We start from the raw sequence: 24288 nt of genomic DNA on the forward strand, positions 1-24288 counted from the left end.
CTAGGCTGTATAAAAACCAGGTGGTGGGCCAGACAAGGACTACAGTTTGCTGACCCTGCCTTACAGGTTTTAAACTATTTCTTGTTACATTCAGTGAAGCATACATCAAAATGAGTTTGGCTAAACAATACAATTTATAAAAGGTAAAGTGTCATTTGTATTTGTGTGTGTGTGTGTGTGTGTGTGTGTGTGTTGATACATGAATTTTCCAGTTTTAAAGCAAAGTATCAAATATCTCCGGAAACCCCCAAACTTGACGTTCTGAGATCGAACTCCCTGGCTTTTGGTCGCAATGAAGCCTGAAAGGAAAATGTCTTAGAGCATGTTTGTATTCGTGAAATCAAGTTCCTTTTTTGGGCTTCAGATTTCGTGAAGCAAGTTTCCTTCTTTTTCCTATCCAAAGCAGTTGCTTACAAATGATTTTCAGATGAGCAGCACTATATTTAGGAAGAGAAAGGAGAACTACTAAGGAGGAACTCGTGGATACATGGGATGGAAAAAGGAAAGCATGAGAGAGAGCCCTGGTGAATACTTGGAATGCATGGGAAACATGTCCATAGGTGCACAAAGCCAGGAGAACCTTGACATTGTATTTTGGGGCAGAATGGGGCTTCCAGGAATTGGCAACAGGCACTCTTGCACTTCAGATGCTTTACCGGTCATCCTCAAACCCACTCCCCAAAGAAGCCCCACATCCAATAGGAAGCAACAAGTCTATGATTGCTTTTTGTTCCTTGTTTGCTTCTAGTGACAGCCTCAGAAGTTACAGTTAGGATGGCCGGTGTGGTGTTCGACAAAACCTAAGACACTTTCGTGATGATTTACTAAGATTTTCCAGCTGTACTTTTTATACTGCGTGTTTTCTATTGGGTTTAGCCACGTGGGCATTTCCATACTGGTGAATCAAGACTCTGGCCTTGACTTACAGTTGCATAGCATATCTCATTTCGATACTGCTCAGAAGTTGCAGGCATCATCCTTTTAATGGATAAGATTCTATAAAAAGTTTAAAAGCGGCTGCAATTTAGCGTGTTTCTATCTGTGTTCTAAGCTCTTGCTACCCAAAGGACAAGTAGCATCAGCATCATCTGGTTGCTTCCTAAAGTGCAAAGTCTCAGGCCCCATCCCAGACCTGCTGAATCCGACTCTGCATTTTAATGAGCTGCCCCGGTAATCCCTTTGCACATTCAAGTTTGAGGCATCCTTCTGCGACGACCATCGGGACCCTTATTTGCCCCTTGATTAGAGCAGAAAAATCCCTCTAAACTACTAGGAAGCCAGGTGATTGGCCTCTGCTGTTCCCTCCTCCTTCCAGAAAATCACAAAAAAGCATAGAACACAACTCAGACAAGTGCTGCAAGACCTTTGAAGACCTGTTTCTGCTTCTCAGAATAATTAACAAAAAGAGAAGCAAGAAAGTCAGTTTCACTTTGCGTCTCCATAGAAACCCTGCCTCGCTTCAACTCCACAGTGTTAGACTGTGTTTTCTTCACACAGTTAATATCATTCGAATGGAGAGATTCAAAATAACCCAGGGAGGAGGTAAAGAAAGTTCTAAGTTGATTTTACCAAGATAGGAAGCCTTCCTAAAACTGTGGGTAGACAGTCTAGCACTATTTCTATCACTAGGTAAAGGTCAATCATATACATATATATATATATATATATACACACACACACACACACACACATATATTTTTGTGTGTGTTTATTTATTTTTGAGAGAGAGAGAGAGAGACAGAGCGTGAGCAGGAGAGGGGCAGAGAGAGAGGGAGACACAGAATCTGAAGCAGGCTCCAGGCTCCCAGCTGTCAGCACAGAGCCCGATGCGGGGCTTGAACTCGTGAACCACAAGATCTTTTTTTTTTTTTTTTTTTTTATTTAAAAAAATTTTTTTTCCCACGTTTTTATTTTTATTTTTGGGACAGAGAGAGACAGAGCATGAACGGGGGAGGGGCAGAGAGAGAGGGAGACACAGAATCGGAAACAGGCTCCAGGCTCTGAGCCATCAGCCCAGAGCCGGACGCGGGGCTCGAACTCACGGACCGCGAGATCGTGACCTGGCTGAAGTCGGACGCTTAACCGACTGCGCCACCCAGGCGCCCCGAACCACAAGATCTTGACCTGAGCCAAAATCGGACGCTCAACTGACTTAGCACCCAGGTGCCCTAAGTATTTTAAAATACTTGAGGGTTATATGGCAGCTATGTTTTTTTTTTTTTTTTTTTTTTTTTTTTTTTTTTTTTTTTAAATTCAAGTTAGCTAACATACAGTGTAGTTTTGGCTTCAGGAGTAAAACCCAGTGATCCATCACTGACATACGACCCCCAGTGCTCACCCAACAAGTGCCCTCCTTAATGCCCATCACCCATTTAACCCATCCCCCACCCACCTCCCCACCAGCAACCCTCAGTTTGTTCTCTGAATTGAAGAGTCTTATGGTTTGCCTCCCTCTCTGTTTTTATCTTATTTTTCCTTCCCTTCCCTTATGTTCATTTGTTGGGCTTCTCATATTCCACATATGAGTGAAATCTTATATCTGTCTTTCTCTGACTGACCTATTTCACTTAGCATAATACACTCTCGTTCCATCCATGTTGTTGCCAACGTCAAGATTTCATTGTTTTTGATCACCGTGTAGTAGTCCATTGTATATATAACCACATCTTCTTTATGCATTCATCAGTCGATGGGCATTTGGGCTCTTTCCATAATTTGGCTATTGTTGGTAGGGCTGCTGTAAACATTGGGGTGCATTCAAATCAGCATTTTTGTATCCTGTGGATAAACACCTAGTAGTTGCAATTGCTGGGTCCTAGGGTAGTTCTATTTTTAATCTTTTGAGGAACCTCCATACTGTTTTCCAGAGCGGCTGCCCCAGTTTGCATTCCCGCCAGTCGAGCAAAAGGGTTCCCCTTTCTCCGTATCCTCACCAACATCTGTTGTTGCCTGAGTTGTTAATTGTAGTATATGGCAGGTATGTCTTAAAGGCAAAGTTCAAGAGAACATGTTCTTTTGTCAAACGTGGAAGAAATGTTCAGCCACCGCACTCATAAAATGTGTATTAACTGTCCCTAAAGTCCACCGACAGTCTTTGTATCACGGAGAAGAATCTCTTTGAGTGGAGGGTCATTTCTATTTGTCAGTGGATGTTACTTCTTTTTTTTTTTTTTTTGAACATTTAAAAATTTTTTTCATTTTGGAGAGAAAGAGTGTACGAGCTGGGGAGAGGGGCAGAGAGAGAGAATCGTAAGCAGGCTCCACACTCATCACGGAGCCCATTACAGGGCTCAATCCCATGACCCGGGGATCATGACCTGAGCCCAAAGAGTTGAATGTTCAACCAACTGAGCCACCCAGGTGCCCATCGAAGTTAACGTTTTTAAAAGAAGCCAAATATCGTTCGCAGATTCTTTAAAAGAAATCCTAATAGTCATAGTCTGGAAAATATTATAGTGAGTATCAATGGAAGAGAGATGTTACTTCTGATTGCAGTGACTTTGGGTGCCTTTCAGTCAAGGAGCTGAGAACACTTGTGGTATTCTTAATCTTTTTTAAAAAAATCGGATCTTGGGGCGCCTGGGTGGCTCAGTCGGTTAAGCGGCCAACTTCGGCTCAGGTCATGATCTCGCGGTCCGTGAGTTCGAGCCCCGTGTCGGGCTCTGTGCTGACCGCTCAGAGCCTGGAGCCTGTTTCCGATTCTGTGTCTCCCTCTCTCTCTGCCCCTCCCCCGTTCATGCTCTGTCTCTCTCTGTCTCAAAAATAAATAAACGTTAAAAAAAAATTAAAAAAAAAATCGGATCTTCTGTGAGAAAAGATAATATGAGTTTCATTTTATGGACAAGGAAGCAGAAGCCAGAGAAGTTGTTGTCTGCCTACCAAAGGTCAACCTGTTGGGGTTAGATGCTTGAACACACACTTCCACCCTACTCTTCTAGCAAGCCAGGCTTCCTGCTTAAAGAATAATAATAATAATAATAATAATAATAATAATAATAATAATAGTGTTGATTCCTGTACATGGGCTAGATAGAAAGCTGTGTGTTTCGTGTTCTTTGGTTTCTTATTCTCATCACAATCCAATATGGTAGGTACTTAGCCCTCCATGTTTTGTAAGTGAGAAAACTTTGGCCCGGAGAGTTTAAATGACCTACTATATCTAAGCAGTGTGGCTGGTATTTGAACCTAGACTCTGCCCCCCAGAGACCATGGTCTTAACTAGGGTGCTATACCCTGTGCTGTCAAAAACTTTGGGGATGTGCACCCCAAATAAATTCGAGTCACCGGGGTGCCCACCCTTCGTCTGGCATACCGTCGGTGCCCCCCAACCCATCCTCTGAGAATGTTCTCAGATGCAATCCTTGAGCCTCACAGTTCCCGAGTAGTGGGAAGTCTAGTCTAGCCTAGAGTTGCTCCTCGTGCAAATCCGCCGGCCTTCCCTCAACGTCTCCAAGCTCTGCCTCGTGAGCACGTCTATTTCAGAAAAAAGAGGAAGATTTTAGTTAGAATGTCCTAGATTTCCTGGATAATGTAACCAGGTAAAATGTCTACTCATTAATATCAAAATCATTTCACTGCTTCTGCTCCGTGACTGCTCGTTCCGTGGCAGCAAATTCAGACGCCAGCGAATCCTAGATTAGGGAGTTGAAGTCAGTAGGGCACAGCAGGGATGCCAGTCACACCCAGCTCTCTCCAGGTTTTGCCTTATTAACAGATGAGCCCAGCATTGCCATATTTTCTGGATTTTTAGAAACTGGATTTTTGTCGTATAAAATGTGGTTTTTAAATACTGGCAGGAAAATGATCACAAAACAAAACCAAACCCCGTGTGAAGGACTTCTAGTAATGGTGGGCTAGGTGATTCAATCCAACCCTCCCTCTGGACCAGAGAGGCTGAAAGAAACACATAAAAGCATTTTTGGAAAAACATCGGTGACCAATGATCTGATAAAAGGGCAACAGAAATAGGGAAGGAGTTGGGGCTCAGGGAAGTGAGCCAGAACACTTTCTATGCTAAGGCATTTGCCCGTTTAGGGGAGGTGCTAGGAACAGCCGCTTGTGGAAAATTACATACGTGTCGGTCCCGGGCCTCGGGTCTAGGTGGAAAACCTGGTCTATTACCACCTGCCTCTGTTGCCCGGAGGACTAACCAGAGGGCCAGATAAGAGGCACACCCGGGCGACAGATTGATGTGTGGCTGAAGGAAAACTGGTTAGAGTTAAGAACTCACCAAAAGCAGAGATCCTGGCACAACAATGCCCGTTCTAGATTGTAAACTCAAAGGGAATCATTCCAAAAATAACAGAGTACAGATTGCAGTCCCGGGGGTGATAAATCCGTGACTCTGAACTGCTAGCTCCCTCAGAAGATGAAGGAAGCTATTCTTAAGTCGCAAGTTACTTCTCTGAGTAATTTCTCAAACAAAATGGCCAGCCGACTATGAAGGATGAAAGGCACTTGAAGAGACAAAGCGATGTGCACAGGAATCGATACACATACAGGATAGAGGGTAAGCAACATGAAAGATACAGTGAGGTCTACCAGAATTTAACTGGAATCTCAAAAGGAGAGGAGAGACTGGGGTACTGGTCAACCTGGAAAGGGATAATAGCTGAAGGTTTTCCAGAACCAACGAAGGAAATCAACCCACTGGTTCTAGAAACCCAAGCAGGATAAATAACGATAAATTCACTTGGAGACACATCAGACTAAGACTGCAGAATATCAAAGACGGACCACAAGGGGAAAAAAAAAAAAAATCAAAATCAAAGACACAGTTGTTTGATTGACAACTAATTTTTCAAAAGCGACATTGAAAATCAGAAGATGGAAATAACTGACAGTCTAGAAATGATGTTTCTAAAATGAGAGCAGAATGAAGACACTTAGACAAACAAACGCTGAGAGAATGGGCCACCAGCAGACAGACCCAAAACAAGGTCTCAAGGACATCCTTCAGTTAGGAGGAAAATTACCCTCCATGAAGCCTCAAGCCTGCTGCAAAGGAAGAGAAAGCAAAGAAAGGCTGAAAAGAAGGTTGATTTATATAAACATTGACTGTATAAAACATTAATAATAATGCCTTTGGTGCTGAAAATATTTATCATGTTCTTGTATAACTCGGAGGAAAGTAAAGTTGTAGATCATTATTAGATTTTGATAAGTCAAGGATTCATCCTGTGATTTCTAGGGAACCATCACAAAATATAAAAGGAAAGGGTTTAATTTACAATCTAAGAGAGGAAAACACAGAAAACACAACTTAAAAATCATCCAAGAGAAGAAGGAAAAACAGGTGGGTCAAAAAGCATGTAGGGTGCTAGATATTTAAATACAAATATATTCATTATTTCTTTAAATGTAGTTGAAATAAATGCCCCAGGGAAAAGCCAGAGTATGGATTTTTTAAAAAAAAGACAGAAGCTCATTAAAAGAGACATATCTTTAAAAAATTTTTTTTGATGTTTATTTGCTTTTCTGAGAGACAGAGAAAGAGAGAGCACGAGCCGGGGAGGGGTAGAGAGAGAGGGAGACAGAATCCAAAGTAGGCTCCAGGCTCCGAGCTGTCAGCACAGAGCCTGACGTGGGGCTCGAACCCACGAGCTGTGAGATCATGACCTGAGCCGAAGTCGGACGCCTAACCAACTGAGCCACCCAGGCGCCCCTAAAAGAGACATATCTTAAACAAAAAAAAAAAATAGAAAATTTGAAAGTTCAAAAAAAATTAAAAGATATACAAAGTAATAACCAAAAATCTAGCTCTGTTTATTTCAGATAAAGGTCTAAAGTCTTGCTAAAGGTGAAGAGGGAGTCATCAAAATGATCAAGGGTTTAACTCCCCCAGTTAGACCTAACAATCCTACAATTATAAAGAAGAAAATGGACAAAACTGTTAAGAAGAAATAGAGAGATGTCCAATCACCCTGGAATATTTTAACACCCCTCTCAGGAATTATTGGAACAAGTAGAAAACAAAAATTAGTGAAACTCTAGAATATTTGGACAATCTAGTTAACATGCCTGACTTACTGGGCATGCATAGATACTCCCCCAAACAGTATCAACATATAAAGGCCTTGCATGTCACAGGAACACATCTAAAAATTATATGCTGGGGAATGAAATGATACGGAGTACTATCACAAGGGCAATTCAGTGAGAAAGTAGTAACAAAATGGATACAGGAAGCATTTGGTGGCATGCTTTTTTAACTCATCTATTTGTGATAAAAAAAACTTTCCGGGTAGGAATCAAAGGAGAGTCCTTTAAGCTCCTGAAAGGTATTACTACATCTTGGAGGCGGGCTCTCTGTGCTGACTGTATTTCTTGTTAACTAGGGAGGACCGTTTGATGAATTCATTTCGAACTCAAATAGGCTGGGGCTTCAGAAATACGACCACCAGCTTTACATAGAATTCGTGTGTGTAACTTTCACGGGCTTCCCTGTGATTGCTGTGTTTCACGGTTCTTTTTTGGTTTCTTTGTTGGCTTGTTTGTTTCACAATTCTTAACAAGGCACTTTTCAAATAGTGCGCCTGGAACAGAGAAACCTTTAAAGCCATAAAGACAAATAGATTTCAAACATTTTTGGAAGATGGAAAGGTCCGTCTAGGGTCGTGAGATACAGCACAGCTTTGTAGTTAGAATCAAGGTGCGGACTGGGTTCAGGGCTCAGCTCTGCCGCTTGCTAGCTGAGCTGTGGGACTTTGAGCAAGCTATGTAAACGCCTCCGAGCCTCAGTTTCCTCATCTGTAAAATGGGGATAATACCACCTACCTCATAGGCCTTTATGAAGATGAACTCAATACACGAATTAGAGTTGTAGCTGGCACATAGTGGTTACTCGGTGTCAGTTGTACAAAAATCACTCAAGAAGAATCAAAACGTCAGAACCCAAGGCGCGTTCTATAGATGAGGGCAAAAGGAAGGATTCCCTCCTCCCAAGACTTTGGCAAAGCCGGTAAATGATTTCTCCATCTTGCCTCGGAGGCAGTCCTGTTGCCTGTGACCTAAGCCCAGCCGGGAAACAACATTTTCTGGCTTCTGAGCCCACTGAGGCACGAGCAGGCGTGGATTTGATGTTCGTATGTGCAAGCTGCAGGTTTGGCCGGCGAGGCCTCCTGACGGCCTTCAGTGACAGAGCCCAGCATGCAGGGCCGGGGACGCTGCTGGCAACCACAGGGTCTCTCATTTCATGTTTACAACAACGCTGTGAATCAGGAACTATTCTTAGCATCCCAATTTCAGAAATGAGGCACAGAGAGACTAAGAACCTTGTCTGGTAAGTGCTGAGGCTGGAATTAAACCCAAGCCCGACTGATTCATGCATTCACCTGACGTAGCGTGTGCTCTCCTACTTCGCTGAAGCCTGGGCTGCTTTCCTCCCCTAACGAAGAGTCAAGCAATGGAGCAGCCTGAAGGGCTGTCTAGACTTCTTACCTTTTGCTCTGGTCAGCTACTGTTGCTTAACCAATCACCGACAGCAATGATTTCAGCATGCTCACGGTCCAGAATTTGGACGTGGCCCAGTAGGATGGCTTACCCCCTGCTCCAGGATGTCTGGCGTCTTCCACGGGAAGGATTGAGAGGGACTCACGCGGCTGGGATCTGGAATCTTCTGGAGGCCTCTTCGCCGTTTGGCCAGACTTGTACACGCAGGTCTTGGGCCAATGTGGCAAAGCGACAGGGCCTTCTGTGACCCAGCCTTAAAAGTCACGTAGCAACACTTGTGTAAACTCTATTGTTCGAGCGAGCTTGCCAAGTTTCAAGGGAAGAGGGACTAGACCCCACCTCTTTTTTTTTTTGAGTGTTTATTTTTGAGAGAGAGAGAGGGAGAGTGCACATGAATGGGGGATGAGCAGAGAGAGAGGGAGACAGAGAATCACAAGCAGGCTCCATTCTTGTCAACACAGAGCCCACCACAGGGCTCGATCTCATGAAGCGTGAGATCATGACCCGAGCCAAAGTCAAGAGTCAGACACTTAATTGAGCCACCCGTGCACCGCTAGAACCCCACCTCCTAATGGAAAGAATTTTAAAGGATTATGCAACTGTGTTTTAAAACTAACTACCCTATTCTTATCCTTCTAATCGGCTTCAGAGTATCAGGTGCAATAAAGATGGCCCCACATCTAAAAGCCAAAGATGGTTCAGCAGCATAGAACTTCCAAGGCATATTCTTTCTTCCTACCACCTGATTTGGAAGTTGTTTTCGAAATGCATTTCCCACTTCATATCAGCGACTAGTGTTTTTATCGTCAAAATGGACTAGATAATGTCATGGTGACCAACAACTCAAAACTCTCAGTGGCTGAAAACCACCAGTGAAAACGAAGTTTCTTATTCATATTATATATTTTCCACAGCTTGATTGGGGGCTCTCCTCCACGTTGTTTGTCCTCTAGGGTCCAGGCGTCTGGAACATGGCTGGTTGCTATAATCAGAGAAGCTTTGGCAGAAAGCGAACATGTCTCCCCCACTTAAAAAAAAAATTTTTATGTTTATTTGTTTTTGGGAGAGACAGAGATGGAATGCGAGTGGATTAGGGGCAGAGAGAGAGGGAGACACAGAATCCAAAGCAGGTTCCAGGCTCCGAGCGGTCAGCACGGAGCCTGACGTGGGGCTCGAACTCACGAACCGTGAGATCATGACCTGAGCCGAAGGTGGTTGCTCAACCGATTGAGCCATCCAGGCACCCCAAGTCTCCTCCACTTTTAACCCAATGGCTGGGAATTGTCAAAAGGCCCCACCTGGCCATAGAAGGACCTGGAAGCTCAGCCTTCTGTATCAGGGAGCAGAGGAATGCTGGTATTAGTGTGTGGCGTTAGTGGCTACCAAAGTGACTGACTACTGGGAGGTTACGCTTATCATTTTGAATAATCTTTCTGAGCCTAGACCTATGAGGGCTTTGGGACCAAATATTTGTTCACTAATCTTTTCAAAACATATAGATGTGAGCTAGCTTGGGTGAACGTGAACCAGTATGTGAATACGTTCAGATCTGTCACGCAAACCGATTTTAAAAGTCCGACGAATACGTCACATCTGAGGAGACATGGGAGGCCAGGTGGGGTTCCCAGCTGGCTGGGGTTTCATGATCCTGAAGTGCACCTTGAAGAAAAACCCATGACTGCCCATATCGAAGAACCACTGGTCTTCAGAAATACCCCATAGTCCTGGTCTAAGTTCCGTATTGGGCCCTGCCCGGTGTAGCCCTAAAACCCACACCCTCTTGCAGGCTGGAGAGGGTGTAAGATATGGCTTGAGGACACCTTGCAGTACAGTTGGGAGCTTTCTGGTAATATATCCATAGGTCTCTTCTTCTCCATGTGAAGACACACTCAGGGACAAAAGCCACGCTCAGAAGCAGCCCTGTGGGGGTGTCTCACCCTCACACCTACCACCCAGCACGTCACTTGGAGCAGCCAGCTTCCTGTGACAAGGCACGGGTGACTGCAGGGCCGGAACCCCGTGGCGAACCCTGGGGTCAGAAATTCAAATGACAGATAACCCACCGAGGTGAGTAAGACAGCCAGGCATGAAACAGAGGGAAGTTGTTGGTTGGAACTGGCATGCCATCTGAAGGCATTCAATTCATATTTTATATATTCAATAAAACCTTGGATTGCAAGTACCTTGCTCTGCGAGTGTTGCGCAAGAGGAGCAAACGTTTCTAATAAATTTTAACTCGATAAACGAGCGATGGCTTGCAATACAAGTCGTACGTGACGCCGAACATCACACGATCGCAACTGAGCCGGTGGTTCTTGAAATTCGCCTTGATATACACGTGCTTTGCATTACGTGCATGTTTGTGGAACTAATTATGCTCGCAAACCAAGGTTTCACTGGATGTATATTAAACAGTATTTTAAAAATGTCTATATAAATTTTGTGCCAGCAAAAAGAAGAGGTAACAGAGTAGATTGGGTGGCCGTGGACCTCCGCTTTGCATGCCCCCATGTAGCCTCGGGGGTGGCTTTGAAGGTGCTCGGGTGTTAGTTCCGTTCAGTTCCTGGTTTGTAGGATGACAGCAGTGCTTACGCAGCCCCGCCCCCACTGGGTGCCATGCTTGTTCTGAGTGTTTCCTGTTCATTAGCTCATTTCCTCCTCACAGCTGCTCTATGAGGTCCAGGGCCCCTTATTCTGTGTAAGGAGCATTAAGGCTCATGGAGGTTACCCAAGCTCACACAACTCATAAGGGGAAGGGCCAGGCACTTTGGCTTCAGAGTCCCTGCTTGTAACTACTCTTCTGGACCACTCCTTATAGACTAAGTAGCACGACACTCTGTTAAGTGTGGTTTTCAGACCTGGGGATGTACCACAATCACTCCGGGAGCTCGTGAGGACTACACACTCCTTGACTGGTCGGTCCCCAGCTTCACCAAAATGGCGTCGCCATGACAGGAGCCCAGAACGGCATCCCCGGTGATTCCTTCCCTCATCCTCAGGTAACAGTCTTCTGACCAACCTTTGGGAGATTTCTTTGGAAACTTTTAATGGATCCATAAGGATCCAGGCTTCCCGGGATCTATATGCAGAAAGCCAAGCTGAATCCCATTATTGTTCCAACCCTGGGAACCATGTTTTTACAGACTGATTGATTACCTAGACGCTGGCTTTCAGAAGTGGTTGGAACTGAAGTAAAAATAGGAGACGAATGCTTACAAGGAGAGCCCTTTGAGCAACACCAATGGGACAGTGCTGCTTTTTTTTAACCCCTGCTTTCCATCGTGTGGTCGGATTTCTGCTAACAATTCCGTGAGTGGTGATAGCCGGGTGGACAACTGTAGTTTCCCTCTATGCGGGCAAGTGTGTTCCACATCAAGGAGACCATGGAAGTCTGTCGTGAATATACCCAACGAAGAGAACTGTGGAAGACACAGTAGGGACACTTGAGGAGGGTGGGCAGAAATCATGGTGATGTGAATGAACCAACTGGTCATTCCTTTCACATCCTCCCACGATGTTTTTGGTGACAGAAAGGAGGCGAGAAAGGGAGGGGAGAGGGAAGGAGTGATGGGTGGGGGCAGTTCTACAAAACGTGAGCTGTCACATCTCGCAGGTTGGTTTGTGTTTGCACCACAGGACAATGACGGGGCAACGGGACTCTGCCTGATGCCTGGCAGCGATGTCCACAAATGCTGGCCAGTGGTGTTGCTTTCTCCTCCCCGCACCCCCACCCCCCAATCTCCATGGGATTCTTCCAAGTGTGGAGCCAAATGGAGCTCACATTTGAACAAATGAGAAAACCGTCTTTGTGACTCTTCTGTTTTACTTTGGATCTGTAGCCTAGGGACTCCCTTTCACCTCCTCAAGTCCCAAATCAACGGTGAGAGTGGAGGGGTTGGAGGAGGCTGGGCCTGTCTGGCCACGGTAGTTTCTAACCGGGCTTGTCACTGTGGTCCCAAAGTGCTGGTTTAGTTCTTGCTTCCAGTGAACTTCTTTGGGAGTGTTTCGTCAGCGTCTGTCTTGGGGTGGCTCTCTCTCTCCCTCAGAAGAGAGATTCTGCAGAGGCCTGGCCCGTGATGTTGACAAGATAGATGGTTCCCTTGGTGTGGGGCTCAAAATTCAGATTTATGTAGTCATTTTCCACAGTCTCCATTTGGCTAATTTTAGTTCTGTTGTGGATCAAGACAGGTAGATGTGTCAGACGAAAGAGGAATTAAAGTCAGGGCCCTCATACGGATTATAATAAAGAGCAGAATGTTGGCAGCGTTTGGCATTTTTGCTTAATTTTTATTAGCCAAAGCGTATTTGATTTTATTTTCAGTAATAATTCCTCTTCTCGATGCTTCCCAAGTGGGTTTAAAGTAGCCAGTCATCCTTCTTACCTAAAATCTGGGCTATTGTAACCCAGGTGGTGTCTTAGAGGGCACCCTCGTACAAACTGGAAAAACCATCTGTGAGAGTGGGTAGGGTGAAGAGGCTTTCTCCTCCCCGCCTGGCATGGATAGCATCTTTGTGGGAAGACAGGGGTGCCCCTTTCCCTGGGAAGATGCGGCCCTTGCCGTCTTCTGAGATGGGCTTGGGACGGATTTCCCTCCCCACTCACCCCTTTGGGCAGGAGCCCTTACAAACTGGCCTTGAGGGTTACAGATCCCTGTCCTTGGCTCTCTCTCGGTTACATTGTGTGTATTCTGGATATATATATTTTTTGTGTTTATTTATTTCTTTTGAGAGAGAGAGAGTGCGTACGTAAGCAGGGGAGGGGCGGAGAGCGAGAGGGGGAGAGAGAGAATCCCAACCAGGCTCTGTGCTGTGAGCGCCGAACGCAGGAACCGTGAGATCATGACCTGAGTTGAAATCAAGCGTTGGACCCTTAAGCAACTGAGCCCCCCGCAGGCGCCCCGTGAGTGTTCAGGATTTAAAGGGCAGTGGAATCAGAAACTTTTCCAGTGCTGGGATGTTTTGGAAACAAAGTCAGAGGATGACTCCAAGTTTATAATCCTCACAGGTATGGCTGGCTGCACAACTCCTGAGATTCAAGGAATGTCACATTGTCCTTGTATTGCACGGAACAGACGATCTCCAACTTGGTCAGCCCTCTCTGAGTTGGCAGGAAACTCAGTAGCTTCACAGAGTAGAGCATGAGTCCCGTATACTCAAATGGCCATTTGAGGCTCCCTCCCTTTTCCGAAGCATCCAAGACCACGCAGAAGGGACGGAGGCACGGAGAGGGTGCACGCTTTCCTGGGGAGAGTGCAGGCTTCTGTGATCGGCGGAGCTCTCAGCTCTCTGTGGGTTGTCCCCACTCTCTGTCTGAGGCACTGCTCTGGGCAAGGGCACAGGCTCTTTTCCCCAGTGGCCCTTGCCACTGCCCACTGCCCTCCTCAGTGTTGTTGCATCCAACGGGGCTCACACCGTCACCATTTCCAGAATGCGGAGTCCTTTCCCCTTACTGTCTTCCCAGACTGGACAGCTTTCTTTTGAAGCCTTCACCCCAGCCCTAGCATCATCGTGGTACTTGGTGCTAATTAGAATCCCTCAAGAACCTATTAACTCTTCCCAAGCAAAGAGGGGTTCCTGGCCTAAGAAACATGAGGCCTGGGGGCGCCTGGGTGGCTCAGTCGGTTAAGCGTTGGACTTCGGCTCAGGTCACGATCTCACGGTTTGTGGGTTTGAGCCCCGCGTCAGGCTGTGTGCTGACAGCTCAGAGCCTGGAGCCTGCTTTGGATTCTGTGACTCCCTCTCTCTCTGCCCCTTCCCTACTCTCTCTCTCTCAAAAATAAATAACCATTAAAAGAATTAAAAAAGGAAGAAGGAAAGAAACATGAAGGCTGGACTCTCCTTTGGGTTGAGGAGGAGGCTATGGGGGAATGGATGGACAGTTTTGTCTCTTCCTAGTGAAGCTTCCTGATGAAGAGGCTGCCAAACACAAGGTTTCTCAGATCATCCATACATTAAACGCTGGAAAGCTCACCTCATCACATCATTTCCCAAACCCGCCATTTGTGTTTTGTCTGTTTGTGTGTTTGTTTTTTAGCATCTCTAATGGGCAAGACACATACCCTGAGGGAAACAGACATATGTCAGAAAAGCTTTGCCTTCTAGTGGCTTAGAATTTACTTGAAGTGTGCAGAGGAAGAGAGCGGAGGGCAAACAACTCCACAAACTCCCGTAAATCAAGGCAAAAAGGAATCAGCCGAGAAGCAAGGGAGCAGTCTGGAGAATGGAGGGAGCCTCGCCGGGCGGGGGAGGATTGTCAGAAGGTCTCGGCAAGGCGGCCTCGAGGGATGGGTGAGATTGCACCTTGGTCAGCTCACCCCAGGCAGACGTGGAGAAAGAAAGAGGGGTGGGTGGGCTGCCTCAGGCTGAGGGGCCACAGTTTCAGAGGTGCAAAGGTGTGAGACAAGGAGAGGCAGCCGATTGAGGAGGGTTCGCTGAAAGGAAGGGTGCAGTCCTTTGCTGTGGCTGCTGTAACTCAGTCCCAGAGACCGGGTGGCTTCAAACAACGGAAATGGATCTCTCCTGGTTCAGGAGGCTGGCATTCTGTGATCAGGGCGCCGCACTCCCTCGGGAGGCTCCGGGAGAGAACCTTCCTTGCCCCCTCCATCTTTTGGCAGCTGGAACCACGTCTGCCTTGTGGCTGTATCCCCCCACCTCGGGCTGCGACTTGTCTCAGCTCCTCTGTGTGCCTGTATGTGATCTCCATCTGCCTCCCTCTTCTGAGGACAGCAGCGATTGCATTTAGGGCCCAGCTGGACAATCTCCCCATCTCAAGATCTTTAGCTTACTCACATCTGGAAAGAACCGTCCCCCCACCCTGCCACCCCACCTGAGGTCACATTGATAGACTCCAGGGATTAGGACTGACGTCTTGGGGGCTGTTAGTCTGCCCACCAGAGAGAGTGAGACCCAGCCACCCAGAGCCTAACAGCCATGCCAAGAGGGGCTGAGAATGGTCTTGGAGGGATTATCGGAGACTTGTACATCAGGGCGTCAGGGGAACGAGTCCGAGTCCCTAAAGCTCGGTGTGGTGAGGCTGAGAACAGTCAGCAGCTTCCTGCAAGCCAGGGGTGGCAGAGGAGGGAGCGATGGGGTGAGTGGGGAGTGGGGGGTCAGGGAGCCACTGTGCAAATACGATCCGTGGGACTGGTAGCTGCTTGCACATGGGAGAGAGAGAGAGAAAGACCCACCGAAGAGCACTTCCGGCCCAGCCTTGGGAGAGATTTGGTGGGAGAGGCTGGTGCAGCCATGAGCTGATCTGGTGAGGAAATTAATTTTGGTTGGCCAGAAGTGTTGTTTTCTAAGGGAAAAAAAAAAAAAAAAAAAAAAAGCTTTTTTTTCTCGCTGGTGGTAGAAAGCTGGGCAATGCTGGTCCCTCAAAATGACCCAAGAGAAACAAGTCGGGTGAGTTTATTTGATCCAAGTGATTTTGTTTTCGTTTGTTTTAAAAGTTGGATTTATTTTAGAGCCCCCAGAGACCAAGGGTTAGCTCAAGAAATCCAAGGGTGAGTCCTGTCACAGGGGCAGGTCCTGGAGGCCAGACCTTGAACAAAGTAATAGATCCAGGCCCCCTGGTGGGAGTTAATGGATCTTTCCTTTAGAGATTACTGGTATTCACACCGGGTTTTTTTTGTTTCTTTTTTTTCTTTCTGCCAACTCTTTATTATTTTCCTCTGTTGTCTTTAATCTTTATTTTTCCTGGTTTCTTTCTTTTAATTCTTTGTCATCTTTCCCAGAGTCCCTGCCTTGGCATAACCATGGTGCCTTATACCCTCGTGGCTAATTAATTCTAACCTCGGGGTTAATTTAGCTCCCACTGGTAACTGCCTCATTCTTTCATTACCTATCAGTTTAATCCCCGAGGGAAAGAATCTGATCAGCTGGGTTTTGTCCCCCGTTATCTGGAAGGTTGCTGACCAGCCTTTGATGGCCGACTGTGAGTCGGGGACCCGCTCCTGGTCTGGTCAGCTGTGGCAGAACGTGGAATTGTGTGATATGAACAAGAACACCAAACTTTGACGGGCGCCTGGGAGGCTCAGTTGGCTGAAAGTCTGACTCTTGATTTCAGCTTAAGTCATGATCCAAGGGTCGTGGGATCGAGCCCCACGTCGGGCTCCACGTTGAGCGTGGAGCCTGCTTGAGATTCTCTGTCTCTCTTCCTCAGCCCCTCTCCCCCGCTTCTGCTATCTCTCTAAAATAAAAGAATTTTAAAGACATTTAAAAAAAAGAAAAGAAAAAAGAAAACCGAGCTGGAGCAAAGAATTCGGCAGGCCCAGTAATCAGCACCTTGGAGCAGCGGTTGGCAAAGTGTGGGCCCTGAATCCCGAGGAGCAGCATTACTTGCAACTTGTTAGAAATGCACATTCTTGGGCCTTTCCTCAGACCGCCTGGCTCAGGAGCTCGGGGAGGGGACCAGCAGTCTACACGTTCACAGACCCTCCCCGGTGATTCTGATGCACGCTCAGGTTTGAGAACCACTGCCTTAAACCAAGCCCACAGCATGTGGACTAAAACGAAATGTTGGCCTGAAGTCAGGGGTGGGGGGCAGGCAGATCAGCAGGAGTGGGGATGCCAGCAGCCTCTAAGAATCAGGAGCAGGTGGCATTTGTTACCAGTTCCTATCTTATTGACTCTAGAGGGTCCGTATCTTCTGTTGGTCAGGGAGCTGCATTTTCCTGGGTTGTAGTACCTGGTCCCGACCAGGAACTCGAAAAAGTGCTGTTATCCCCTCCCTCTACCCACCCCCCATCCTCCCCACACCCACACCTCCCTGACCGCTAAAATCATGTTCCTCCTTCAAGACAGGTCCAGAGCAAGGTTCCCTCCACAAATTCTGGCAAATCTGACTTCATAAGTGATGTATTTTTTTTTCTCCAAAATAAAAAAAAAAATCAGTTAACTATTTACTTTGAGTCTTGTGACATCCGGATTTATTTACACTTCTCCTGTCTATTGGTTAGGGGTTTGTTTTTGTGGCCCTAATTTACACGCATATGGATCAAAACCACCACCACAGCAACATAAAGGAGGAGGAGATGGGAGAAAAGGTGAAAGGAAAAACCCACTCTGTCCCTCCAGGGAGCACGAACAGGTTACAACCTAATACAGGACAGGGCTTAGGGTGAGGTTAGCTAGATGCACAATTTAAAAAGGCACCCAAAACTCAGCAATCAAAATAAATATTGCAATGCAATATTTTTAAAAATCAACATCAGTGCTGGGGTGCCTTAGCGGCTCAATTGGTTAAGCAGCCAACTTTTGATTGTGGGTTTTTGATCTCACAGGTTGGTGAGATCAGGCCCTGAGTCAGGCTCTGCCTGGAGCCTACTTGGGATTCTTTCTCTCTCTCTCTCTCTCTCTCTCTCTCTCTCTCTCTCTCTCTCTCCCCCTCCCCCACTCGTGCACACATGTTCTCTCTCTCTCTCTCTCAAAATAAATAAACTCAAAAAAATCAAAATCAACGTAATTAAAACCCACGATAAACAAAGCATCCGAATTTTAAGTAGGGACAGCCTCCAATTCCCTCTTCAGCCCAGTAGGCTTATTAACTAAAGATGGTAACAAATATCTTTCTCAACCGTCCAAGAAGGAGGAAGACATTGGAGCCACACTGAGAGTGCTGTTGGATGGATACATTGCCATCCATTTGCAGCAAGAGAAGTACTCACTCCTTCTTGCTCTTGAGTGGAGAAAAACTATGTCAAGCACTTCTGAGAAAAAACAAAGATGTTATATTTCTCATCGATGAAAGGCTGTATGAGCTTAGTCCCTTTATTCATGAAGAGTCACCTCGGACCTTCTAACGCATCCACTTAACCAGAAACACTCTTCTTCTTACTGTCCCTCCTGCTCTTGGTCAGTACAGATGGCCGGTCCGTCCCGCCTGACCGCTCAACTGAGCTGGGACTTGTCCGGTGCAGTGGGTGACGACCCCACTGTTCCGTCATCCCTCCCACTTCGCCCCTTTCATCCAGTCTGTTTTCCTGGTCATTCCTCGTGTTCAGGATTGTGGGATGGAAAGAGCCGTCAAGGAGGGATCGCTATGTTCTTTGCTCAGCCACCAAACAGACGTGTGACCCTGGGCTCAACCTGGCTACTCTGTGTTTCCTCATCTGTGACAAGAAGATCTCAAAACTCATGTTCCTCTCTGCCTCTCGTGCTACCTCAGAAATCTCACATGCATAGGCTTCTAATTTTTAACTCCTTGGCTCACTATTCATTCTCAGGGCCTTTCCTGTTGTCTCAGGAAAATTAATCTCCCTTCACTCTTTTTCTTTTTTATTTTTTTTTAATGTTTATTTTTGACAGAGAGACAGAGCATGAGCCGGGGAGGGGCAGAGAGAGAGGGAGACACAGAATCCGAAGCAGGCTCCAGGCTCCAAGCTGTCAGCACAGAGCCCGACGTGGGGCTCAAACTCACAGACTGGGAGATCATGACCTGAGCCGAAGTCGGACGCTCAACCGACTGAGCCACCCAGACACCCCTCCCCTCTTTTTCATGATGCATGGGGGATGATAGAAGCGTTTGGGGTTCACATGTATAAAAGCTGTGATTTCTGAAGAAAACCATGACAGCAAACGTCCAGTGACCCTTCCACTTGCCCGGAGCACCCTGCACGATGGTCACAGAAGGTCTCTGTCTGCCTCATCATCTTCTTTTTACCAAGCTGATATAGCCGCTGATATCCATTGAATACCTCCTAAGTAGCAAGCACTCTTCTGAAAAGCCCTGAGTTAAACAAAACTCCTGCCCGCATGGCATGACCAATTATTCTAGAACATATATATTTACTTTATACACTCAGACAAGAAAAAAAGACATTGCTCTATGATCCTTAATTTATGACTTGAAGCAACCATTCCACATTTTAATCTTGGGCATTTTTAGGGACCTGTCCCAGAACTCTGTAGGGTCATACAAACATCTGAAGACTTTCTGGGTTGCTGGAAAATGGGTGAAAAGACCTCAGTAGTGTTCAGTCCATGGTGATCATCACTAATGTCCTTCTTCCCAAACCCTCACAGTCCCTTGAGGGTAGATAACTTCACAGCTTCTGTGCTGTGTTGGCCTGGAGCTCTCTGCTCCAGTTGGGGGCCCCCATGTTCAAGGTCTTCCTCATATGGAGTCTCCAAAATTGTATTTCTCTCCTTTCCTTATGCATAAGTACCACTGAAGCCTTTTTCTCTGACATGATCAAAGCGAGGGACAAGTGCTTGATTCATGAGTCTAGAAAGAGTTAAAAGAAGTAACTAAGCACATATCTTGACCATTGTATTTTTAGCCCAAAACACCAAAGTATATATTTATTGTTCAACATTTTAATAGTGATCTCAGACCTTTTCTTTGAACATGAGCACACTGTGTGCTGGTGTGATTATCTTTCTTAAGAAGATTCCCACTCATTATTCATCAGTAATGTTTGCCTTTAATTTGTTTATAGCTAGTGGGAATTTAAACACACTTGGGGAGCAATCTGAAGAAAGTGTTTTGTACATTTTTTAAAATTTAAATTCAAGTTAATTAACATCCAGTGTAATCTTGGCTTCAGGAGAGTAGAACCCAATGATTCACCTTGTACATATGACACCCAGTCCTCATTCCCAAAAGTGCCTTCCTTAATTCCCATCACCCATTTAACCCATCCCTCCATTCACCTCCCCTCCAGCAGCCCTCAGTTTGTTCTCTGAATTAAAGAGTCTCTTATGGTTTGCCTTCCTCTTTTTTTTTTTTAATTTTATGTTTCCTTCCCTTCCCCTATGTTATCTGTTGTGTTTCTCAAATTCCACACGTGAGTGAAATCATTTTCCTCTTAGCATAAGACCCTGTCTTACCATTCTGCACACTTTCTATTCTTCCCTAGTGTTTCGCTGTATCTCCCTCACATTAATTTCGCAGGATTAGCTCACTGCCATTACCGAACTCTTTCCAAAACATTCAACTTAATTTTCATAGAACTCTTCCTGTGTATACTCACATCTCACTGGTTTACATACAGTTTAATAATTGCATATTCTGAACAACAAGCGTAACAGGTATTAACTTACTTAGGAACAAACTTAACTGATTCCTGATAAGCACATAATCCACTCGTTGGAGGCTCAAGTAGGTGAGCAGATTAGAAAGTGATGTACTAGTCACAGCTCCTGTGCTGGTGACCTCATTCAGGATGTTTTACAGAAACAGAAAGCTTAGGTTTGTTTGTCTCCCAGTTTGGTGGAAATCAGTTAAGAGAATGTGGCAGTGTGTATAGCATTGGTTAAAACTGTGCTTCCCTATCACCTTGCCAGTAGATGCCATCACTTAAAGATGTGGAGTTCAAAGTTTTTGATCTCGACCCTCGCAACGATGTGAAGTCAAGTACGTCTTACTTTTTCAGTTCTTGAAGTGTCAAGTTCAATTTCACTGCGTTTTCTTAAATAGATGGGATGTTGGCCCTAATCCTAGCCCTAGATCTGAGGGAGAAAAAAAAGATATGGCATATATACACAAGAGAATATTACTCAGCATAGAAAAGAATGAAATCTTGCCATTTCCAACAACATGGATGGAACTGGAGAGTATTACACTAAGTGAAATAAATCAGAGAAAGACTGTATGGTTTCACTTATATGTAGAATTTAAGAAACAAAGGAGAAAGCAGAATTTAAAAAAAAAAAAGAGAGAGAGAGAGACAAACCAGGAAACAGATTCTTAACTAGAGAACAAAGTGATGATCCAGAGGGGAGGTGGGTAGGGGGTGGGTGAAATGGGCAGTGGGGATAAAGGAGTGTGCTTATGACGGGGCGCCTGGGTGGCACAGTCGGTTAAGCATCTGTGTCCGACTTCAGCTCAGGTCATGATCTCACGGTCCGTGAGTTCGAGCCCCGCGTCGGGCTCTGTGCTGACAGCTCAGAGCCCAGAGCCTGCTTCGGATTCTGTGTCTCCCTCTCTCTTTGCCCCTCCCCTGCTTGTGCTCTGTCTCTCTCAAAAATAAAACATTAAAAACATTAAAAAAAAAATCAAGTCTTATTCACTTGTCACTCAGGACTACCCTGTGTCTACACTCCACTGAGGACACACTGGGCTACTGTGCTTGTTCTCGGGCCCTGGGCATTTGCTTGTGCTCTTGTTGTCCAGTTAGAACACATATGCTCCCTTCATCCCTGTCTCTGTCAGGAAGAGGTGAGGGTTGCAAGTAACAGAATTCTCCTCTCCCCTCTGAAAATGACAGGCTTTATTCTCCTCAACACGGTATCTTTGTTTCTTCCCTTATGCCAGTATTTCCCAAATGTGTCTTTTATTGGTATCCCTGTAGTAGTATTTGTCCTGAAATGGTCTTACTTTTCTTTCACTTCAGTACTTATTTATTATAGAAAGTTTCCATCTACATGAAAAAAAAAAAAAAACAGTATCCCTTGATACATAAAAGCTCACCACAAAAATGAATCCAATAAAACCTGCAATGATACTGCCTTCTATCTAGGTAATGCTTGTCTGAGGCACGCTCTGTTTTGGTTAATGTATTAAAGAGTTTCTCCTTGATGCATTAAGAGGATTGAAGAAGAATGGAAAACAGAGTAACTTTCTCACATTTTGTAGGTAACGCCATGTCCGTGAACCATCTAAAATAATTTCCCGTGTCATCTATGTGTATGTGTACATGTCCCACACTCTGGGAAACGATGCCTTACTCCTGTGACCTGATAAGCAGCTAGAGGGCAAGAAATGATTCTCTTCTCCGTGTCCTTTGCCTTTCTGGGGACCTATTGCTTAGGTCTCTAAACCACCCTCCTTCTGGGGGACCTTGAGGAGCCTTGTGAACCACCGTGTTATTTGATGGGAAGAAATGAATTCTGCGACACTGGCCGATGGGTTGGTCTTCTTCTCTTGGAACATCAAGATAGTAGGCTTTTGAGGCCTGGGGTCACAGGCTGGAGAATGAATGTTTTTCCTCAAGTTCTGGTGCACGTACGTGCTTTGGGGGTGTACATGGTGTCAGGGGCGGGGAGTGTAGCAGAGGAAGACTGTGGCGTTTTCTGAACTTCCTTAATTCACAGAGTTCTGTTCATGAAATGCCCCAATGCTCTGGGAGCTGGGGTGGTAGGTTCATGTCTGAGATCAGCATTTTGGGGGGGCCGGGACAAGACTCTGGAGACCGTCTCCTCCCCAGGGTCCCCGCCCTACTCCCTCCACTCTCCTTTTATGGAAGAGGAACCAGGGTCTGGCAAACAGGTGTCGCGCCAGCTACTGACTCTGCCTATAAGCTGCAAATCATACTTGAATCCAGACGCTTGTGACAGAAACCAATCACAGCAGCCCTCCTGTGACTGATGTGAGTTGTTCACAGACTGTTTTTCCTCCTTTTCCAGGCAGTGCTGAGCCCTCTCATAGCCATTGCGCTGAAAATCTCCCAGATTCATGAGAGAACCGGCCGGAGGGGCCCCACAGTCATCACCTGAGTGGAGGAAAGATCAGTGACGAGGGCCAAAAGAGAGCGCTTGGCGGGACATACTTCACCCACGCCTTCTTGCTACCTGTTTGTGCCTTTTACGACTTTGGGGGAAAAAAAAAAAAAAAAACAGATAATATGTTTATGGGGGGGAGGGGCGGGGGGAGGAGAAAACAATCTGTTTTGTTTGGGTTTGGCTCAGTTCCTCCAAATGCAACAGGGGCTTCCATTGTCTGTTAAAGCTGCACTATCATTTGGTATCCATATTTTAGCATGCAAAGGAACCTCACCTTTTGAGAAAAGAGTCAGCGGGCTGGGAAGGTGTCCATCCTGGCCTCCATGCGCCGTTGCTGTCCGGTGCGGAAAGGTGCTGAAATCATGGTCAGAGCGCAGTGCCAGAACTAAACTGACCCAAAGGCACAGGTGCCCCTGGGCGGAGCTCAGAAGACTCTCCTCAGCGTGGTGGAGGGCTTGGCTCTTCATCCTGGGTCAGGTCTCCCGTGGGGGGAAGGTTGAGCCCCTCATAGCACACCTCATGCCCACAAGCCACCGTATGGCCCCTTCCCCCACCCTCCCATCCCCCCGGAGTCCCCAAGCCGAGTTCTCTCACGCCTTCCAGAGCATTCTGCAGATCACAATGGCACACTTCCAGCGAAGCATATCAAAAGGGTGTTTTCCTCTCTTATTTTGTAAATATTATTTTCGCTATTAAGCTGGCTGCGTTCTTTCCAACTCAGCCAATCCTCGTGCAGGTGGAGAGTGGTTTCTTGACAGGACTCTGCAAATGAGTGCCTACGGTCCCACCAGCGCTCCCTTGACACCATCATGTACGGTGACACGGGGGTTTACGTGAATTCCTCCTGGGAAGACAGAATACCACCATGTCCGCTGTCTCTCTGACTTTCTCTCTCTCTCTGTTATCTTATAAGGGTCTATTTTAATGCAATCATTTGGACATAGTTCACATCTTACAGCGGCTATAGAAGGAGACAATGTGATGGTGTAAAAGTAGGGAATAGAGTACTTACTGGGTGGTGGTTATGGGCCTGATGAGGGGTGGGGGGCCCCTGATGGAAACCAGAAGGTCACAACTGGCTTTCTTTGCCCAGGAGCAGGATATTGCGGCCCTAGCAGCCTCCATCTGTACTCAGCCAGGACACTCGGTGTAGTGCGTGGGACCTGTTTGCATATGTTTTGCTTCCTTGGGAACAGCACTGTCACTTACCCCGTCGTCAGCACAGATGACGTGATGCGCTTTGACTGTTAAGCAATGTGTTGTTGCTGTAGTCAAGACTCGTGCGAGCAGGGAGATGTTCCCAGTAAGGGATTTGTTTCCACTTTCTATCTCTGCTTCTGTCAGAAAGTCACTAGGACACTTAGTAGCCAATAAAAAAGAAATTCCTTATTTCAA

General features: G+C 46.2%; 1 protein-coding gene across 2 annotated transcripts in view; it reads left to right on the forward strand.

The window, feature by feature from the left end:
* The window catches only part of PGM5 (phosphoglucomutase 5), a 185354-nt gene extending 161066 nt beyond the window's left edge, over positions 1-24288 (forward strand). For both annotated transcript variants that reach the window (XM_045469642.1, XM_045469643.1), the window contains one exon: positions 22798-24288. In XM_045469642.1, the coding sequence (XP_045325598.1) occupies positions 22798-22887 (90 nt within the window). In that variant the 3' untranslated portion in view covers positions 22888-24288. The remainder of the gene's footprint in view (positions 1-22797) is intronic.

Source organism: Leopardus geoffroyi, chromosome D4, assembly GCF_018350155.1.
Source record: "Leopardus geoffroyi isolate Oge1 chromosome D4, O.geoffroyi_Oge1_pat1.0, whole genome shotgun sequence".
NCBI classification, from domain to species: domain Eukaryota; kingdom Metazoa; phylum Chordata; class Mammalia; order Carnivora; family Felidae; genus Leopardus; species Leopardus geoffroyi.